This window comes from Lynx canadensis, chromosome E1 (assembly GCF_007474595.2).
Source record: "Lynx canadensis isolate LIC74 chromosome E1, mLynCan4.pri.v2, whole genome shotgun sequence".
NCBI lineage: Eukaryota > Metazoa > Chordata > Mammalia > Carnivora > Felidae > Lynx > Lynx canadensis.
The window spans coordinates 2,161,276-2,174,253 of NC_044316.2; the positions used below are offsets into that span (position 1 = coordinate 2,161,276).

Here is a 12,978-nt window from a genome sequence, read left to right on the forward strand (position 1 = left end):
GGGCTCGCGGGGGCGGTGCGCGCGCGCGAGAAACAGGCCGAGGCGCGCGCTCCGGGACGGCGTTTATTGGCTGCTTGGAAACCCGCGTCCGTAACAACTGTACAGAGGCCCGCCTTCCCCGCGAGCGCCCTCCCACCGCCCGGCGGCCCGGGAAGCGGCGGCCCGGAGGGGGATCCGGGCTGCTCGGGATTCACAGTAACAGGAACGAAAACGGAAATAAATTAAGTGGTACGGGGGAGGGAGTCCGGGGAGTCGTGCTCCCCAAGTCAGTGCATGAAAGGGGGGCTGCCGGGCCCGGCTCCCGCTCGCCCGCCGCGCGGTCGGGGATGGCTCTGCTGCCGCGGGCGCGGGAGGCAGGACTCGAGCTCCAGGGCCCCCTGCCTGTCCGGGCCCCGCGCGCGCGTGCCGGGGCGATCGTCGTCGGTCGTCACTCGGAGTCCCGGGCCCAGGGCCCCGCTGTGCTTGTCATCGCCAGGCGGCCCCTCATTCCACCCGCACCAGCAGGGCATAGAGGAGCGTGGCCCCCTTCTCCTTGGTCACCCACTCGAGTTCGGCTGGGCTGAAGTGAGGGTCCGGAGGTTCTCTGAGGGCGGCCGAGGGGGGCCCGGGGGTGTAGGAGCCGGGGCGCACGCACACCTGGAACGCCACCTGGGCCTGGTGCGTCCGCTGGGATTTGGGGTCCCGGAATCTGTCGAGGGAAGAAGAAATCCGGCCGTGAGGCCTCTGGTCCCTCTCCTCCCCTTGCTAACTGCACGGCCACACAGGCCCTGCGGGGGCACCCCCACCTTGCAGGGGCCTTGCCCTGCCCCCACTCCCCTCCCTACCGCCTTCCCCAACGACTGCTCAGCCGGCTCGCCGCTTCCGAGTGCAGGCCGCTGCCCACCCTGCTCCCCGCGCCCGCTCCACCTGCACTTCTGACCCACTGCACCCCCCTTTTTGTCACCTTTAAAAATAGAAAATGCCTCTTATATAACAATGTTCTAGAGCGAGAGAAGACCCAAGCGGCACAGGTGAGAGAAGGGAAGGCAAAACGTGGAGACCCCGGGCGTGTCCCCCGGGTACTCACTGCACTTTGGATGCCAGGGTCTCGGCCCCAGCGTACTGCAGGGACGGGGAGAGCAGCACCGGAGGGGGCTGCTCCTCCCGGGGAGGGGCGCAGTTCTCGCCGGGCTCCTCAAACCCCACCCCGGGCTCGCCCTTCAGCGGCCGGCAGCTCAGGATAGAGGCAGCGCCTAGGACGAGAGCTGCGTCAGGGCCGCCCTTCAGGGGCCGGGCCCACCCGCCCTGCCCCGCCCCGCCCTGCCCCTGCCGCCCCGGTACCTGCTCCCAGCTCCCCTCGGTCCAGCACCCTCCGCACGGCTGCCACGTGGCTCCCGTGATATGCCATGTGCCACTTCTTGGTTAGCGTCCCAGCTTCCAGACGGGGATTCACCCTAGGATGTAGACAGGGCAGACCGGACAAAGGTCGCTGGCTCCCCAACACTGTCCCCTCTACAGGAAGTCCTGCCACGTCTTCCATGCACCCCCTGGGGAACCTCCTTCCTCTAGGGGAAAAGAACGGTAAGGGAGCCGCGTGACCCTGCCCTGCGCACACCTGAGGTTGAACCTGCACCAGCCGAAGGGCAGGGCATACTCCCGAGGGGGCTCTCCCCGGCGCCTGTGGGCCTCGTCCCCTCGAAGCTTCCGGCAAGACTCACAGTAGCACAGGCTTCGCTTGGGCGGAGGCATAAAGTAATCCTCTGCGGGAAAGCGAGGGGCAGGCTGGGTGCCGAGGTGCCCAGCACTGCCCCGGGGAACGAGGCGGGTCCCGGGGGACCGGGGACTCACCGGGAAGCAACAGCAGTTCTTGGAAGCGGGAGCACAGGGCGTGATACTCGCAGCTCTTGAGAGGGCTGGCGGCAGGCAGCGGCCCCCAGCACACGCTCTCCTTCATACCTGCGCGGGCAGGAGGGGGCACAGGTCACAGGAGCCGGGGCGGCACGGCACGGTGGGCGGGGCGGGGCTCTGCGGGCTGGCTCACCATCTACCATGTCCGCCTTCTCCATGTCCCCTTGGGTTCCCGCACTCTTGCCACTGGCAGCCCCTGGTTCAGGACTCACGATGGTCACCTGCAGGGGAGGGGGGCGGGAAATCAGCCTGGGCGTGCCCCAGCCCCCGGGGCCTGCCCGTGCCCTCACCGGTCGCCCCCTCCACCCTTCCTCCGTTACAGCCGACCTGCTCGCACTGGCCGTAGAGGTCCACCACCGCGTGGCAGGGCTGGGGCACGTCCGGTACGGCCACCCCCTGGTCCAGCCCATTGACGTGGAGGTGCAGCCCCCCAGAGCTGTCCAGCCGCAGTCCCAGGACGGTGCCTTCAGGACACGTGTCCAGGTTTGGCCCAAACTTCTCACAGATCTAGGAGGAAAGACCTACTGTCTTCCCAGAGATCAGACGCCCACAGGCAACAGCCAGGCTCGCCCTTCACTCTGCTTCCGGTTGCCAGGCTCCAGGCTTGGCCTTCACGCCGGCCTGCTGCCCGGGCTCCACCCCCCTCCTCAAACATCTGGAGTCCACCTCCCCCCCACCCCCCCCCCTCCCCCCCCCCCCCCAACATGCTCAGTGGCAGGAACCCAGGACAACGTGACAGCCTGAGCGTCCGGACAAGGCCCCCCACACTCTCGCTCACCCACCACGGGGTCTACCCCACTATGGGGCCCCTTTACGCCCGCAGTCCTACTGCCGGAGCCGGGGACCCTTTTGGCCAGACCCTCCCGACTCAAGGCCCCAGCCCTCCCTCTTCTCTCTGCCCCCTACTCACCTTGAGACCGTTGTGGAAGATGCCGCGGCCCCGCAGCAGCCAGGCTGCCCGCTTGAGGGCACAGGCAGAAGCGGGGAAGTTGAGCCTCTCGGGCGGGCAGGTGATGACGCCCAGGACCAGGGAGGACGTCCACTGCCGGTTCAGGAAGTCTATCCGCACCTGGGGAAAAGGGCAACTACTCCCCAGTCACGGCCTGCTGGGAAGAGGCCGCCCCCCGGCAGAACCAGGCTCCTCACCCCTGCCGGGTGGGGGGGGGGGGGGCGCGGCAGGACCTCCCACAGCGGCCTGGGATCCTGCCCTTCCCTCGCCCGGAGGGACCGCAAACTACAAACCGCTTGTTTCCTTCCCCACGTGAGCCTCAGCGCCGTCGGGACAGTAAGGGTCGCCATGCCCCGGCTTCCTAACTAAACCTCTCCGTTTGTGCCAAGCAGCAGAAAGGCCTCCTCCTCGGCAAAGCCGTCCACGCACCCACGCGTAGGGCCGGCGTCTCTCTTGGCCTCCCCCGGCCCCTGCCCGCCGCCGCCGCCCCCACCGGTCGGCAAGTAAGGCTTCCTGATAAGCGACCTACGAACCCCACCGCGGGCACGAGCCCAAGCCCGGGAAGCTCATCCGAGGCGCTTGCCTTCCACCTCGTCCTCAGCTGGAAAGGGGTTCCTCCAGGAGGGCTGGCCCTGGGTCACCCCGAGCCAGAGGAGCGGCGGCGAAGGTGAGGCCCACCTGGACCAGCTGCTGGGGCACCAGGGGCTGGTTGATGACAACGATGCCCTGGTTGTAGCTGGCCACCCGCGTGGCGGTGCGGTTCCCGTTGGACAAGAGGATGTTCTTCCCGTGGTTCTCCAGGAACTCGAGGGCTGTGGGCATAATGGCCACTTGATTCTGGCCCTGGTGTGGAGGAGAGACCGAGCTGCTGGGTTGCCAGTACGAGCCACCCCCCGCGGGCGTTTGCACGGGGCTCGCGCACAGGCGACTGGCCACCCGGGGTTGGGTCAGAGAGCCCCAGGACAGCCTGGTGTCCCGTGGACCTCCGACCCCAGCCGCCCGTTCACGGGCCCCGCCTGCCCCGCGTGGCCTCTTACCCTCGGGCTGTGCTCCTCCCCGTCATCATCTTCCTCGCCCTCGCTGCCGGTGTCCGAGCTGGGGGAGGGAGGCTGGGTGCCTTCCGACTCCTCCAGCCTCGTGGAGCTGACCACAGACACGCTCCGTACGGGCCCGTAGAGGTCCAGCACGGCCCACACGTTCTGTGGGCACACACGACACAGGAGTCAGGGGTCCGCGGAGGGCCTCAAGCCCGCTCCCCAAGCCCAAGGTTCCCTGGGTCTACCTTGGCGACGCCGGTGGCCGCAGGCCCCATGTCCTCTCCGTCCACCAGGATGTGCATCGTGTCGTCCGCCCCCCGGCGGATGCCCACGCGGCTGCCCACCTGGCGCCAAGGTGAGACGGGCTCGAATGCCTGGCCTCCCTCCCCCCCGCCGCCCCCGCTCCACCTCCACCCCGACCCCGGAGCCGGCTGCCTCACCCCCAGCCTCTCCAGGTTCCGGCCGTAGTTCATCCTCTGGAGCTGGCCGTCGCGCCTCACTTCGCAGCTGGACACCATCCAGGTGGTCTTTGTCCGGAGCTCCGGCAGGGAGGGCGGCAGCGCCGGGCCCCCGCCCGTGCCGGGCCCCATGTCCCCGGGCACCAGCGTGGTCAGTCCCAGGCGCAGGGAGCCCGCCCACTTCTCGTCCAGCTCGTCCACTTTGACCTGAGGGAGACAGAAGGCGGCGGCCGGTGCTAGCCAGGGACAGGGGGACAGCGGGGGGGAGGGCAGCCCGCCTCGCTGAGAGGGGCCCGCCGCCCACCTCGAACACCTCCTCCGTCTTGAGCTCCTTGGTGCTGAAGACCAGGCCGTGAGCGTAGCCGGCCGCACGTACCGCCCTCGTGCCGTCCTCCTCCAGAGTGACGTTCTTGCCACACGTGCTGTGAAAGCGGTGAGCCACGCCAGCCACTGTGGGGAACAGGCGCAGCGGGAGGGGACAGTGGGACAGCAGGCTTCAGAAAGGACACGGAGCAGAGCTCTCGGGGGAAGCGGGAAGTTGCCGGAAAGGCCCCGTTTGCCATCAGTGCTCTGTTTGCCATCGGAGAGCCTCCGGCACCTCTTTCCCCACGACAGACCCGTTCCCAAAGCGGGCGTGCCCGGCTCCCGGCCTCCTGGTGGCCGAGAAGCGCCTCGGTCGTTCCAGCCAGCCGTGACCTCCTCCCCTCTTCTTGGCCGCCACCTACCCTGGGCTCATCCCTCCCTTCAGGGGCGAGCCTGTCCTGACCCAGCTCCCTGAGCTGGAAGCGGCCCCCTCAGGCCCACGGTGAGGAAGCAGAGCCCGCCCCGCCGGCCGCACCTGGGGAGTGCAGGGGGAAGGACTTCTCGGTGGCCGTGTTGCTGGTCGCCAGGCTGTTGTCCATGGGGCCGGTGGCGTTGGTGATGGAGACTTGGACACACTGGCCGTAGAGATCCACGACCGCGTACACTTCTGGGTGGCAAAGGAAGCGGTCAGAAGTCCGAGAGCCCGCGGGGCACCGGCACGAGGCGGGCAGGCCGAAAGCCACAGCGCAGTCACCTTTACCCGGAGGCAAGCCTGAGCAGGCGGCGCCTTGGTCCTGGCCGTTGATAAAGTAGTGCAGGTCGCCCTTGGCCGTTCGCATCATGCCGATGCGCGCGCCTGTGCCCAGCGCATCGAGGTCGCACCCGTAGTTGTTGCGCATCGTGTTTCCATCTTGCATGATGGCCGTGCCACTGGAGGGGCGACAGAAGGGGCCGGTGAGTCTCCCGGCTCTTTCCCACACAGGCCCCTGCTCGGTGTCTGCTCATCAGAACCTTCCAGCGATGGGGCGCCTGGGTGGCTCAGTCGGTTGAGCGTCCGACTTCGGCTCAGGTCACGATCTCGCAGCTCGTGAGTTCGAGCCCCACGCCAGGCTCCGGGCTGATGGCTCAGAGCCTGGAGCCTGCTTCCGATTCTGTGTCTCCCTCTCTCTCTGCCCCTCCCCCATTCATGCTCTGTCTCTCTCTGTCTCAAAAATAAGTAAACGTTAAAAAAAAATTTTTTTTTAAAAAAAGAACCTTCCAGCGCCTTGGATTGGGATCTCGATCTGGGGTCTGGGACCCAATCCCGTTTCCTATGCCTCCGGGACAGAGAAAAGCAGGAGCTTCCCCGAGAGGAGAGGGGGCTGAGTCGCTGCAGGGTGCGGGGCGATGTGGGAAGGCTGCCCAGAAGCCCTCCGGTCTGTCACTGTCCAGGGCCACCGCGGGCCCCAAACCTCACTTCCCTCATCCTAGCCGGCCGCACGGCCCGCAAAGCAGGCAATCTGACCTCAGCATCCACGTGTCATAGTCGATATCCGTCATGGTGTTGGGGAATTCAAGGTCCTCTGGCCGAATAGCGGTCACTCCTAGGAGGCAGGGGTAGGTCAGAGCCAAGCCCCCAGCAGTGGGCGGCCAGCAGCCACCACCCCCGCCCCCGGTGCGCGTGCGCGCGCGCGCACACACTCGGGTGCCCTCACCGGCCTCGATGGAGCCTGACCAGCGGTCCACCATCTTCTGAATGACGATTTCAAATAGCTCCCCATCCCGCAGGGCCCTGCCAGGGACAGCGGCAATCAGACAGGCCCTGCTCGGTGGCCGAGGCTGGGCAGCGGGAAGCTGGGGGCACGAAGGCCCAGGCACTGACCGATTGGAGATGACGATGGCGTCGTTGAACTCGCTGCGGCAGTTATGGCGGAGCGCGGTGCGGCCCCCGTTGGTGATCACTGCGTTACTGCCGTGTAGCTGGTGGAAACGCAGGTCGGAGCCCCCGGCCCCCGATGACGGGGAGCTCGGGGACACCTGGTTGTTCCCTTCGGGGAGTGGCTCGGGGACTGGGGGCACCTCTGCATGAGTGGTCATCACCCATTAGGCTCACAGGGGTCTCGGAGGCCCCCCAAGGCCACCCCGACCCCCTGCCCCTGCCCATTCCGGCCCTCACCCACGTCGTCCACAATGGTGGCCTGGGCCGCCTGGCCGTAGAGGTCCACGACTGCGTAGACACCCGGGGGCACGTTCCAGGCCGCGGGGCCCTGAGTCATCCCGTTGACAAAGAAGTGCAGGGTCCCGTCCTCCCGCCGCACCACGCCCACCGTGTCCCCTGCCTTGGAAGAAGGGGGGCTGGAGTGAGGAGTCAGGCAGAGCTCCCGCCTGGGCTGGTCCTACGGCAGCCCCGCCTTGCCCGCCTCCCGCCGCCGGGCCCCGGCCGGACGCACGCTCTCCCACCTTGAGGCGGTCCAGGTTGTGCCCGTACTCGTCCAGGATGGTCGTCCCGTTGTGCATCACCCCGTTCCCGGTCATCATCCAGGTCCCTAGAGGGACGAGGGGGGACAGAGGACGTGAGCGGGGATCAGGGCTCCTGTCGTGCAGCGATGCCCGCGTCCACCCCCCGAAGCCGCTGGCCCGGCCTGCCTTTTCCGACGGTCGGCTCTCTTCCCAGAGCTGAACAAGAAAACCCTGCACGTCCCAAGCCAGCCACGAGCCCCGTCCACGTGACAGGCAGGCCTCAGCCACCGGATGCGTCGTCACGAGCGTGACAAGCGAAAAAAGGGCCAGAGCACGAGCATCCGGGCTCCGGGGGGTGGCTTCCTCCCGAGGACCCTGTCCCGGCCCCGCCCCGCTGGGGGGCTCACCCGAGCGCAGGTTGGTCATGGTGGAGGGCAACTGGAGGTAGGCAGGGTTGTGGGTGGTGACACCGATCTCGATGGAGCCAGCCCACTTGTCCACCATCTTGTCGATGCGCACCTGGAACACCTCTCCGTCCCGCAGGGCTCTGCTGCTCAGCACTACGCCGTGATTGAAGTCATCGGTGGCACTGAGGGCACAGCACGTGGGGCCTCAGGCACGAGCGCGCGCTCTGAGCACGCCGCACCCCGGCCCGGTCGGTGCCTGCCTGACTCCTGCTGCCCCCAATCCACCTGCTGACCTTCGCTGTCCCGGAGGCTCCCCCCTTCTCTGTCACGACGGCCCCGCTCAGAATCCCGCCGCCCCCCGCGTCCGCGCCCCTCCCGCAAGCCCGTTAGAGCCCCTTCTGCGGGCTTCTCCCCACCCCCTGGGCCATACTGGGGCCTCAAGGCGGTGCGTCCCTCGTGGGTGATAGCCGCCTTCTGCCCGCAGTTCGGGTGGAAGAGCAGGCGCTCGGGCTCGGCCTGAGCGGCGGGGGCGGCGCGGCGGAGGGCGCCCTCGGGAGACAGGGCCCGCAGGATGGCGTTGTTCCGGCGCAGACGGTCGCTGTGGTTGTTATTATGGACGATGGTCACCTTCACCGCCATCCCGTACAAGTCCACCACTCCATACACCACCGGGGGCGTCAGCGGGGTGGCCACGCCTGTGGGGGTGGAAGGCAAAGGAAGGGGTCAGACACGGGGACACCAGCCTCAAAGAGAGGCAGGAGCGTGAGGACCAGACCCCTGCACCGAGCGCCCTGGCCGCGCGGCCCCTACCCTGATCGATGCCGTTAATGAAGAAATGCAGGGCAGAGTTGGACTTCCTCGTGAGACCGATGTGGTCGCCCTCCTGGTCAAAGCAGAAAAGACGAAAGTCTGGAATCTATCCCCGGTCGGGCTCCAGACTTGTCCTGGGGACCCTGGAACAACGCGGTCCTAAAGCCTGCCCGCCAGCCCAGGCCGCAGGGGAACTGCTCCCAAGGTGCCGGAGTTCCAGAGCCGCCCCGAACGCTCACTCCGAGGCCAGCGCTGCGTTAAGCCATCTCATAAACATCACCCCATCTACCTCCCAAAGGAGTCTAGAAAATACTAACGGGCTCGTTTTAAACGTTAGAAGGGAAGAAAAAAAAAACCCACCAAACTACCAAAGAGAACGAGTTTGTTGCCTCTGGTCACCACCACAAATGGCCAAACGATTAAGAAAAAGTAAAACTCTGACTTGGAAACCCGAGTGCCTAACTACTGGGCAGCCCTGCCTTCTCAGAAGGAACCTCTAGGCAAAAGCTAACAGGCCTTGGGGCGCCTGGGTGGCTCGGTCGGTTAAGCGTCCGACTTCGGCTCAGGTCATGATCTCACGGTTCGTGAGTTCGAGCCCCACATCGGGCTCTGTGCTGACAGCTCAGAGCCTGGAGCCTGCCTCGGGTTCTGTGTCTCCCTCTCTCTGCCCCTTACCCACTCACGCTCTGCCTCTCTCTAACGTTTAAAGTAAATAAGCATTAAAAAAAAAAAAAAAAAAGACTTCAAAAAAAGCTAACAGGCCTTGCTCTGGGTCACAGGGGAGACCGTGGTGCACAGGCAGGGGCACAGGGAAACGGGGCTGCCCCACAGAGGGGCCCAGGCTCCACGCCCACCCTCACCTGTAGCTCATCCAGACTGAACTCACAGTACTCCCGGCGGGTGCCCTTGCCGTTGGTCAGGATCCCACAGCCACTCATCATGATGGTGCCTGGGGGGGAAGCGGACACCCCGCTCAGGACACGGGCTTCCTCCGCCTTAGGAAGGTGCCCCCCGCCCTGCCCGGGGCTGGTACCTGACTGCAGGTTGGTCATGGTGGCTGGGTACTCCAGGCTGTTGGGGTTGTGGGTGGTGACACCGATCTCAATAGAGCCAGACCACTTATCCACAAGCTTGTCGATGCGGATCTTGGGAGGGGTGACGACAGAAGGGAGAGACGGGGAACGTGAGCACAGAACAGGGCCCCTCAGTCCCCGGCTCTTCCTTGGGCCCCACCCTTCTAACGTCAAGGGTCAAGCCCTGTCTCGAGCCCCCGGAGAGTGACGTGCCAACCAGAGCCCGGGATCTCGCACACCTCAAACATCTCGTTGTCCCGGAGCGGACGGTTGGTCATGACCACGCCGTTGTTGAACTCATCCAGGGGCCGGCGGCGCTCGGCCGTCTTGTTATTGTTGCTGAGTTTGATGAGGGTTCCGCACTTCTCGTGAAAGAGCAGGGCGTCGTTGGAAGTGAGGACAGGCGAGGTGGCAGCGCCGCTGGGCCCCGGTCCTTCCCCGGCCGGGGGGGAGCTCAGGTTCACATTTAGGAGCCCCCCGTTGTAGGCAGACAGGATGGCGTTGCCCACCACCTCCGAGAGCTCCATGCTGGCAAAGTCTGCAGCGGCGGGGCGGGGGACGGAAGCTGGAATGAGGCCGTACCCCCTCTGGCTCGCCACTCGCCCCCTGGCCCTCTCCTGAGGTCCCTCCCCTCGCCTGGGCCACCTCACTTCCCACTGCCCTTCCCAGAGCCTCCCGGAAGCCCTCACCATTATGCGACTCAAGGCTGTTAGGAAACGTCTCCGGCCGGGCCTGCGCTGGGGACACCATGAAGGCTGGGGACCAGGCGGGATGGGAGGGGAATGAGGGTTCGGCCCCTGCTGCAGGGGCCCACAGCCAGGAGACCCCCTCCTCTAGCCCCTGCTTTCCCCTTCAACAGACTCGGGTGGGGGGGAAAGGGGTCGGAGCGGCCCTGCCCACACCCAGCCTCACGTGTCACTACACGTCACCCACTCCTTCAGCCGGTCCCCCTGCCCCGCCCCTCCACCGCTGCCCGAGCTGTATTCTCACCTTCGTCCCCCGGGGTCCCCTGTTCAGGCAAGGCAGAATCTTCAGGGGGCGCGGAGGGCTCGAGGGGGGGTGTAGGGATGGGAGCAGGGGGGCTGAAACCTGGCTCAGGGGGTAGCACGGTGATCTGCGTGCACTTGCCGTAAAGGTCCACAACGGCCCAGACACGCGCGGGGAGGCCCGTGGCGGCCACCCCGCAGTCCCGCCCGTTCACCCAGAGCCGCAGCTCCCCGGCAACTGTGCGCTCCACGCCCACACGGTCCCCTTCACCGAGCTGGTCCAGGTCCTGACCATACTCCTCCAGCACAGAACGTCCATCCCTCAGCACTGAGCAGCCCGACACCACCCATGAGCCCCCCTTCAGCCCCGTGGCGCTGCTTGGGAAGTCCAGCACACTGGGGTCCAGTGCCGTCACCCCAATCTCAATGGAGCCACTCCAGGAGTTGACCTGCGATGAGAGTGGTGGACAGGGACTCAGGAAGGGCCCCCACGGGTCTCCCACCACTAGGAAACCACACTTCACAGACCACCGTGTCCCCCCTCTTGCCACGTCTCAGCCAGCTGGCTCTTCTCTCTTGAGACGCGGGACACTAACCCAGAGGTGCGGTCCTACAAGCAACTTCCTGGACTCTGTCTCAGGGACCGTGGGCACCGCTGTCCCCTAGCAACTCTGCTCCCTACTCTGGCGGCTCGGTGTCTCTGACGCCATGCCTGTCCCCACCGTCTGGGCTAAATGCCCTGGCTGCAGCCCCCTGCCTCCTCTAAGTGCCCGGTGTCTGTGACTTCTCAGCCACCCAGATGCACAGCTCTCCGAGTCCGTTCTCCCTGCTCTTGTACACCGCTCTCCTCCTCCCCTGGCCCATTTCTCTCCTAGGCCCTGGCTCCACTCAGATTCACTCACTTCCCAAATTCCACCTCTGTGCCCCCGGCCTCGTCACCAAACGACACACAAGAGGCACACCTCCCTCTCCCTGAGTGTCCCTCCCCACCCATCGTTCCGGCCTGACTTTATCCTCCGATGGTTGTACTTCGCCTGGTTCTCTCTCCTCCTGTCAGGTCCCTGACATCGCTCCGTCCTCCGCCTGCCACAAGCCATTCCAGGAGACCTGTTCCCCAGCCATTCTAGTGGCTGAAGCCCGTGTCCCTTCCCTGCTCCTGGGTCCGGAGGAAATCAAGCTCTCCTTACCCGTTTCCCCTCCAGACTCAATGTTTCTACTTCCCGCTCCCCTCCTGCCCGTCACCGGGTGCCCATAAGGTCCGTCGGTTCCCTCTCGGTGCCCGGCGATGGGGCTGCCCCGGTTGTCCCCCATCCCGCCTCTCGCTCTCCCCCTCCCACCACCCTCCACATCTCGGTTCCGCGGACCCAGCTCCGCACCTTGCGGTCGATGCGGACGGTGAAGACGCGGCCGTCGCGCAAAGGCTCCCGGCTCAACACCAGCCCGTGGTTAAACTCCTGGCCCGGCTGCTGCCGCCGCGCTGTACGCCCACAGGCCGACAGGCTCACCAAGCGCCCGGTGCGCGGGTGCAGCTCCCCGCCGCTGCCCAGACCCCCGCCGGACCCCGGCCCTGGGCCGCTCCCGCCGGGGCCCCCACCCCCACCCGGCCCCGGCCCGGGGCCTCCCCCAGAGCCCCCGCTCCCACCCGACCCCGCCGCCATCGCCGCTGACACCCGGGCCGCGCGACAGCCGCGCTTGGCGGCACCGTGGCAACCGCGGTGCACACACACCCGGAGGGAATAGGGCTCGGGGCTGGGGCCAGGTATGCTTTACGGCACTGCCGGGCAACGAAGCATCCCGGGCTAGGGAACTAATGACCACCGCGGTGGGAACAGAAGGACGACGGGGTCGGGCGGGCTTGCTTTACGGCACGGCCAGGTGACGGAGTGGCTCAGAGTGGGGTGCAGACTTGGGCAGCGAGCTTTTGCGACAGTAGGAGAAACGACGGCCTCAGGCATCTTTACGACGCAGGGGGTGCTGGCCCCCACCTTCAGCTTTGCGACAGCGGCCCCAACGACCCCGCCCCCGCCGAGGCAGGCGACGCCTTGAAGTTTTCGCTTTACGGCAACAGGAGGAGGTGTCTTCCCTTCGCGCTACACCCTTCGACGCCGTTAAGAGCGGCGTCTGGAGCATCCAGAGAAGGGAACCGGTAGCTTTATAAATAAAAACCTCTGCCCTCGCACCGAGACCGGATATATTTTGCGACACTGTCGCAGTCCCTCCACTGTGTAGCGCACTTCTCGTGAGAGGCAAAGCGCGTCGACTTGGGGGGGGGGGCAGGGAAGGGGCTCGTGATATTCCTAAACAAGCCCACTTGAACTCCAATCTAGCCAAACCCTTAAATTTTAAAGCCACGGATGAAGAGCCCAATGAAACCCTGGCAGGCAGATTCAAGCAATGGCACTGACGGTCCTGCCCCCAAAACCCCGAGCTATCAAGCCCCCCAGCCCAGCGGTCCGAGCTCGCGCTGAGGTTGGAGGACTATGACGTCACAATGAAGGCTTCCGCCCCATGACCGGCACCCCTGACTATGATTGGATAATTCGGATGAAGGCGGTGATGGGGAAGAAGGGCGGGAACAAATCCCAGAGACAAAGAAAGAAGGCCTTTGGGTGGGGCAGCCGGAGGGGCC

At 66.1% G+C, this 12,978-nt stretch overlaps 1 protein-coding gene across 4 annotated transcripts; it reads right to left on the bottom strand.

Moving 5' to 3' along the window:
• Positions 1-49: 49 nt before the first annotated feature.
• NEURL4 (neuralized E3 ubiquitin protein ligase 4) lies at positions 50-12,007 on the bottom strand. Of its 4 annotated transcripts, none has more exons than XM_030296296.1 (29): positions 11,726-12,007; positions 10,354-10,798; positions 10,053-10,118; positions 9,603-9,901; positions 9,324-9,435; positions 9,151-9,239; positions 8,291-8,363; positions 7,911-8,175; positions 7,481-7,662; positions 7,074-7,159; positions 6,790-6,952; positions 6,496-6,694; positions 6,329-6,405; positions 6,139-6,217; positions 5,389-5,564; positions 5,170-5,301; positions 4,636-4,781; positions 4,314-4,538; positions 4,119-4,217; positions 3,874-4,035; positions 3,515-3,679; positions 2,798-2,956; positions 2,215-2,394; positions 2,021-2,108; positions 1,828-1,935; positions 1,595-1,739; positions 1,321-1,433; positions 1,067-1,232; positions 50-688 (listed from the first exon to the last, which is right to left on the bottom strand). In XM_030296296.1, exons 1-29 carry the CDS (start codon positions 12,005-12,007, stop codon positions 484-486), a joined length of 4,686 nt encoding a protein of 1,561 aa, XP_030152156.1. In that variant the 3' UTR covers positions 50-483. The 4 variants fall into 4 exon arrangements, with proteins under 4 accessions (XP_030152156.1, XP_030152159.1, XP_030152157.1 ...); XM_030296297.1 differs by having other exon boundaries at positions 484-688; positions 5,395-5,564; XM_030296298.1 differs by lacking the exon at positions 10,053-10,118 and having other exon boundaries at positions 484-688; positions 5,395-5,564.
• Positions 12,008-12,978: the final 971 nt, after the last annotated feature.

Bases quoted from the DNA above. Each gene is read 5' to 3' on its own strand.
- NEURL4 (XM_030296296.1), bottom strand. From the start codon at position 12,007: ATGGCGGCGGGGTCGGGTGGGAGCGGGGGCTCTGGGGGAGGCCCCGGG. The intron at 2,109-2,214 runs GTCGGCTGTAAC...CCTCCCCTGCAG, and splicing joins TCTACGGCCAGTGCGAGCAG to GTGACCATCGTGAGTCCTGA. The intron at 1,434-1,594 runs GTGTGCGCAGGG...TCTACATCCTAG, and splicing joins TGGTGCAGGTTCAACCTCAG to GGTGAATCCCCGTCTGGAAG.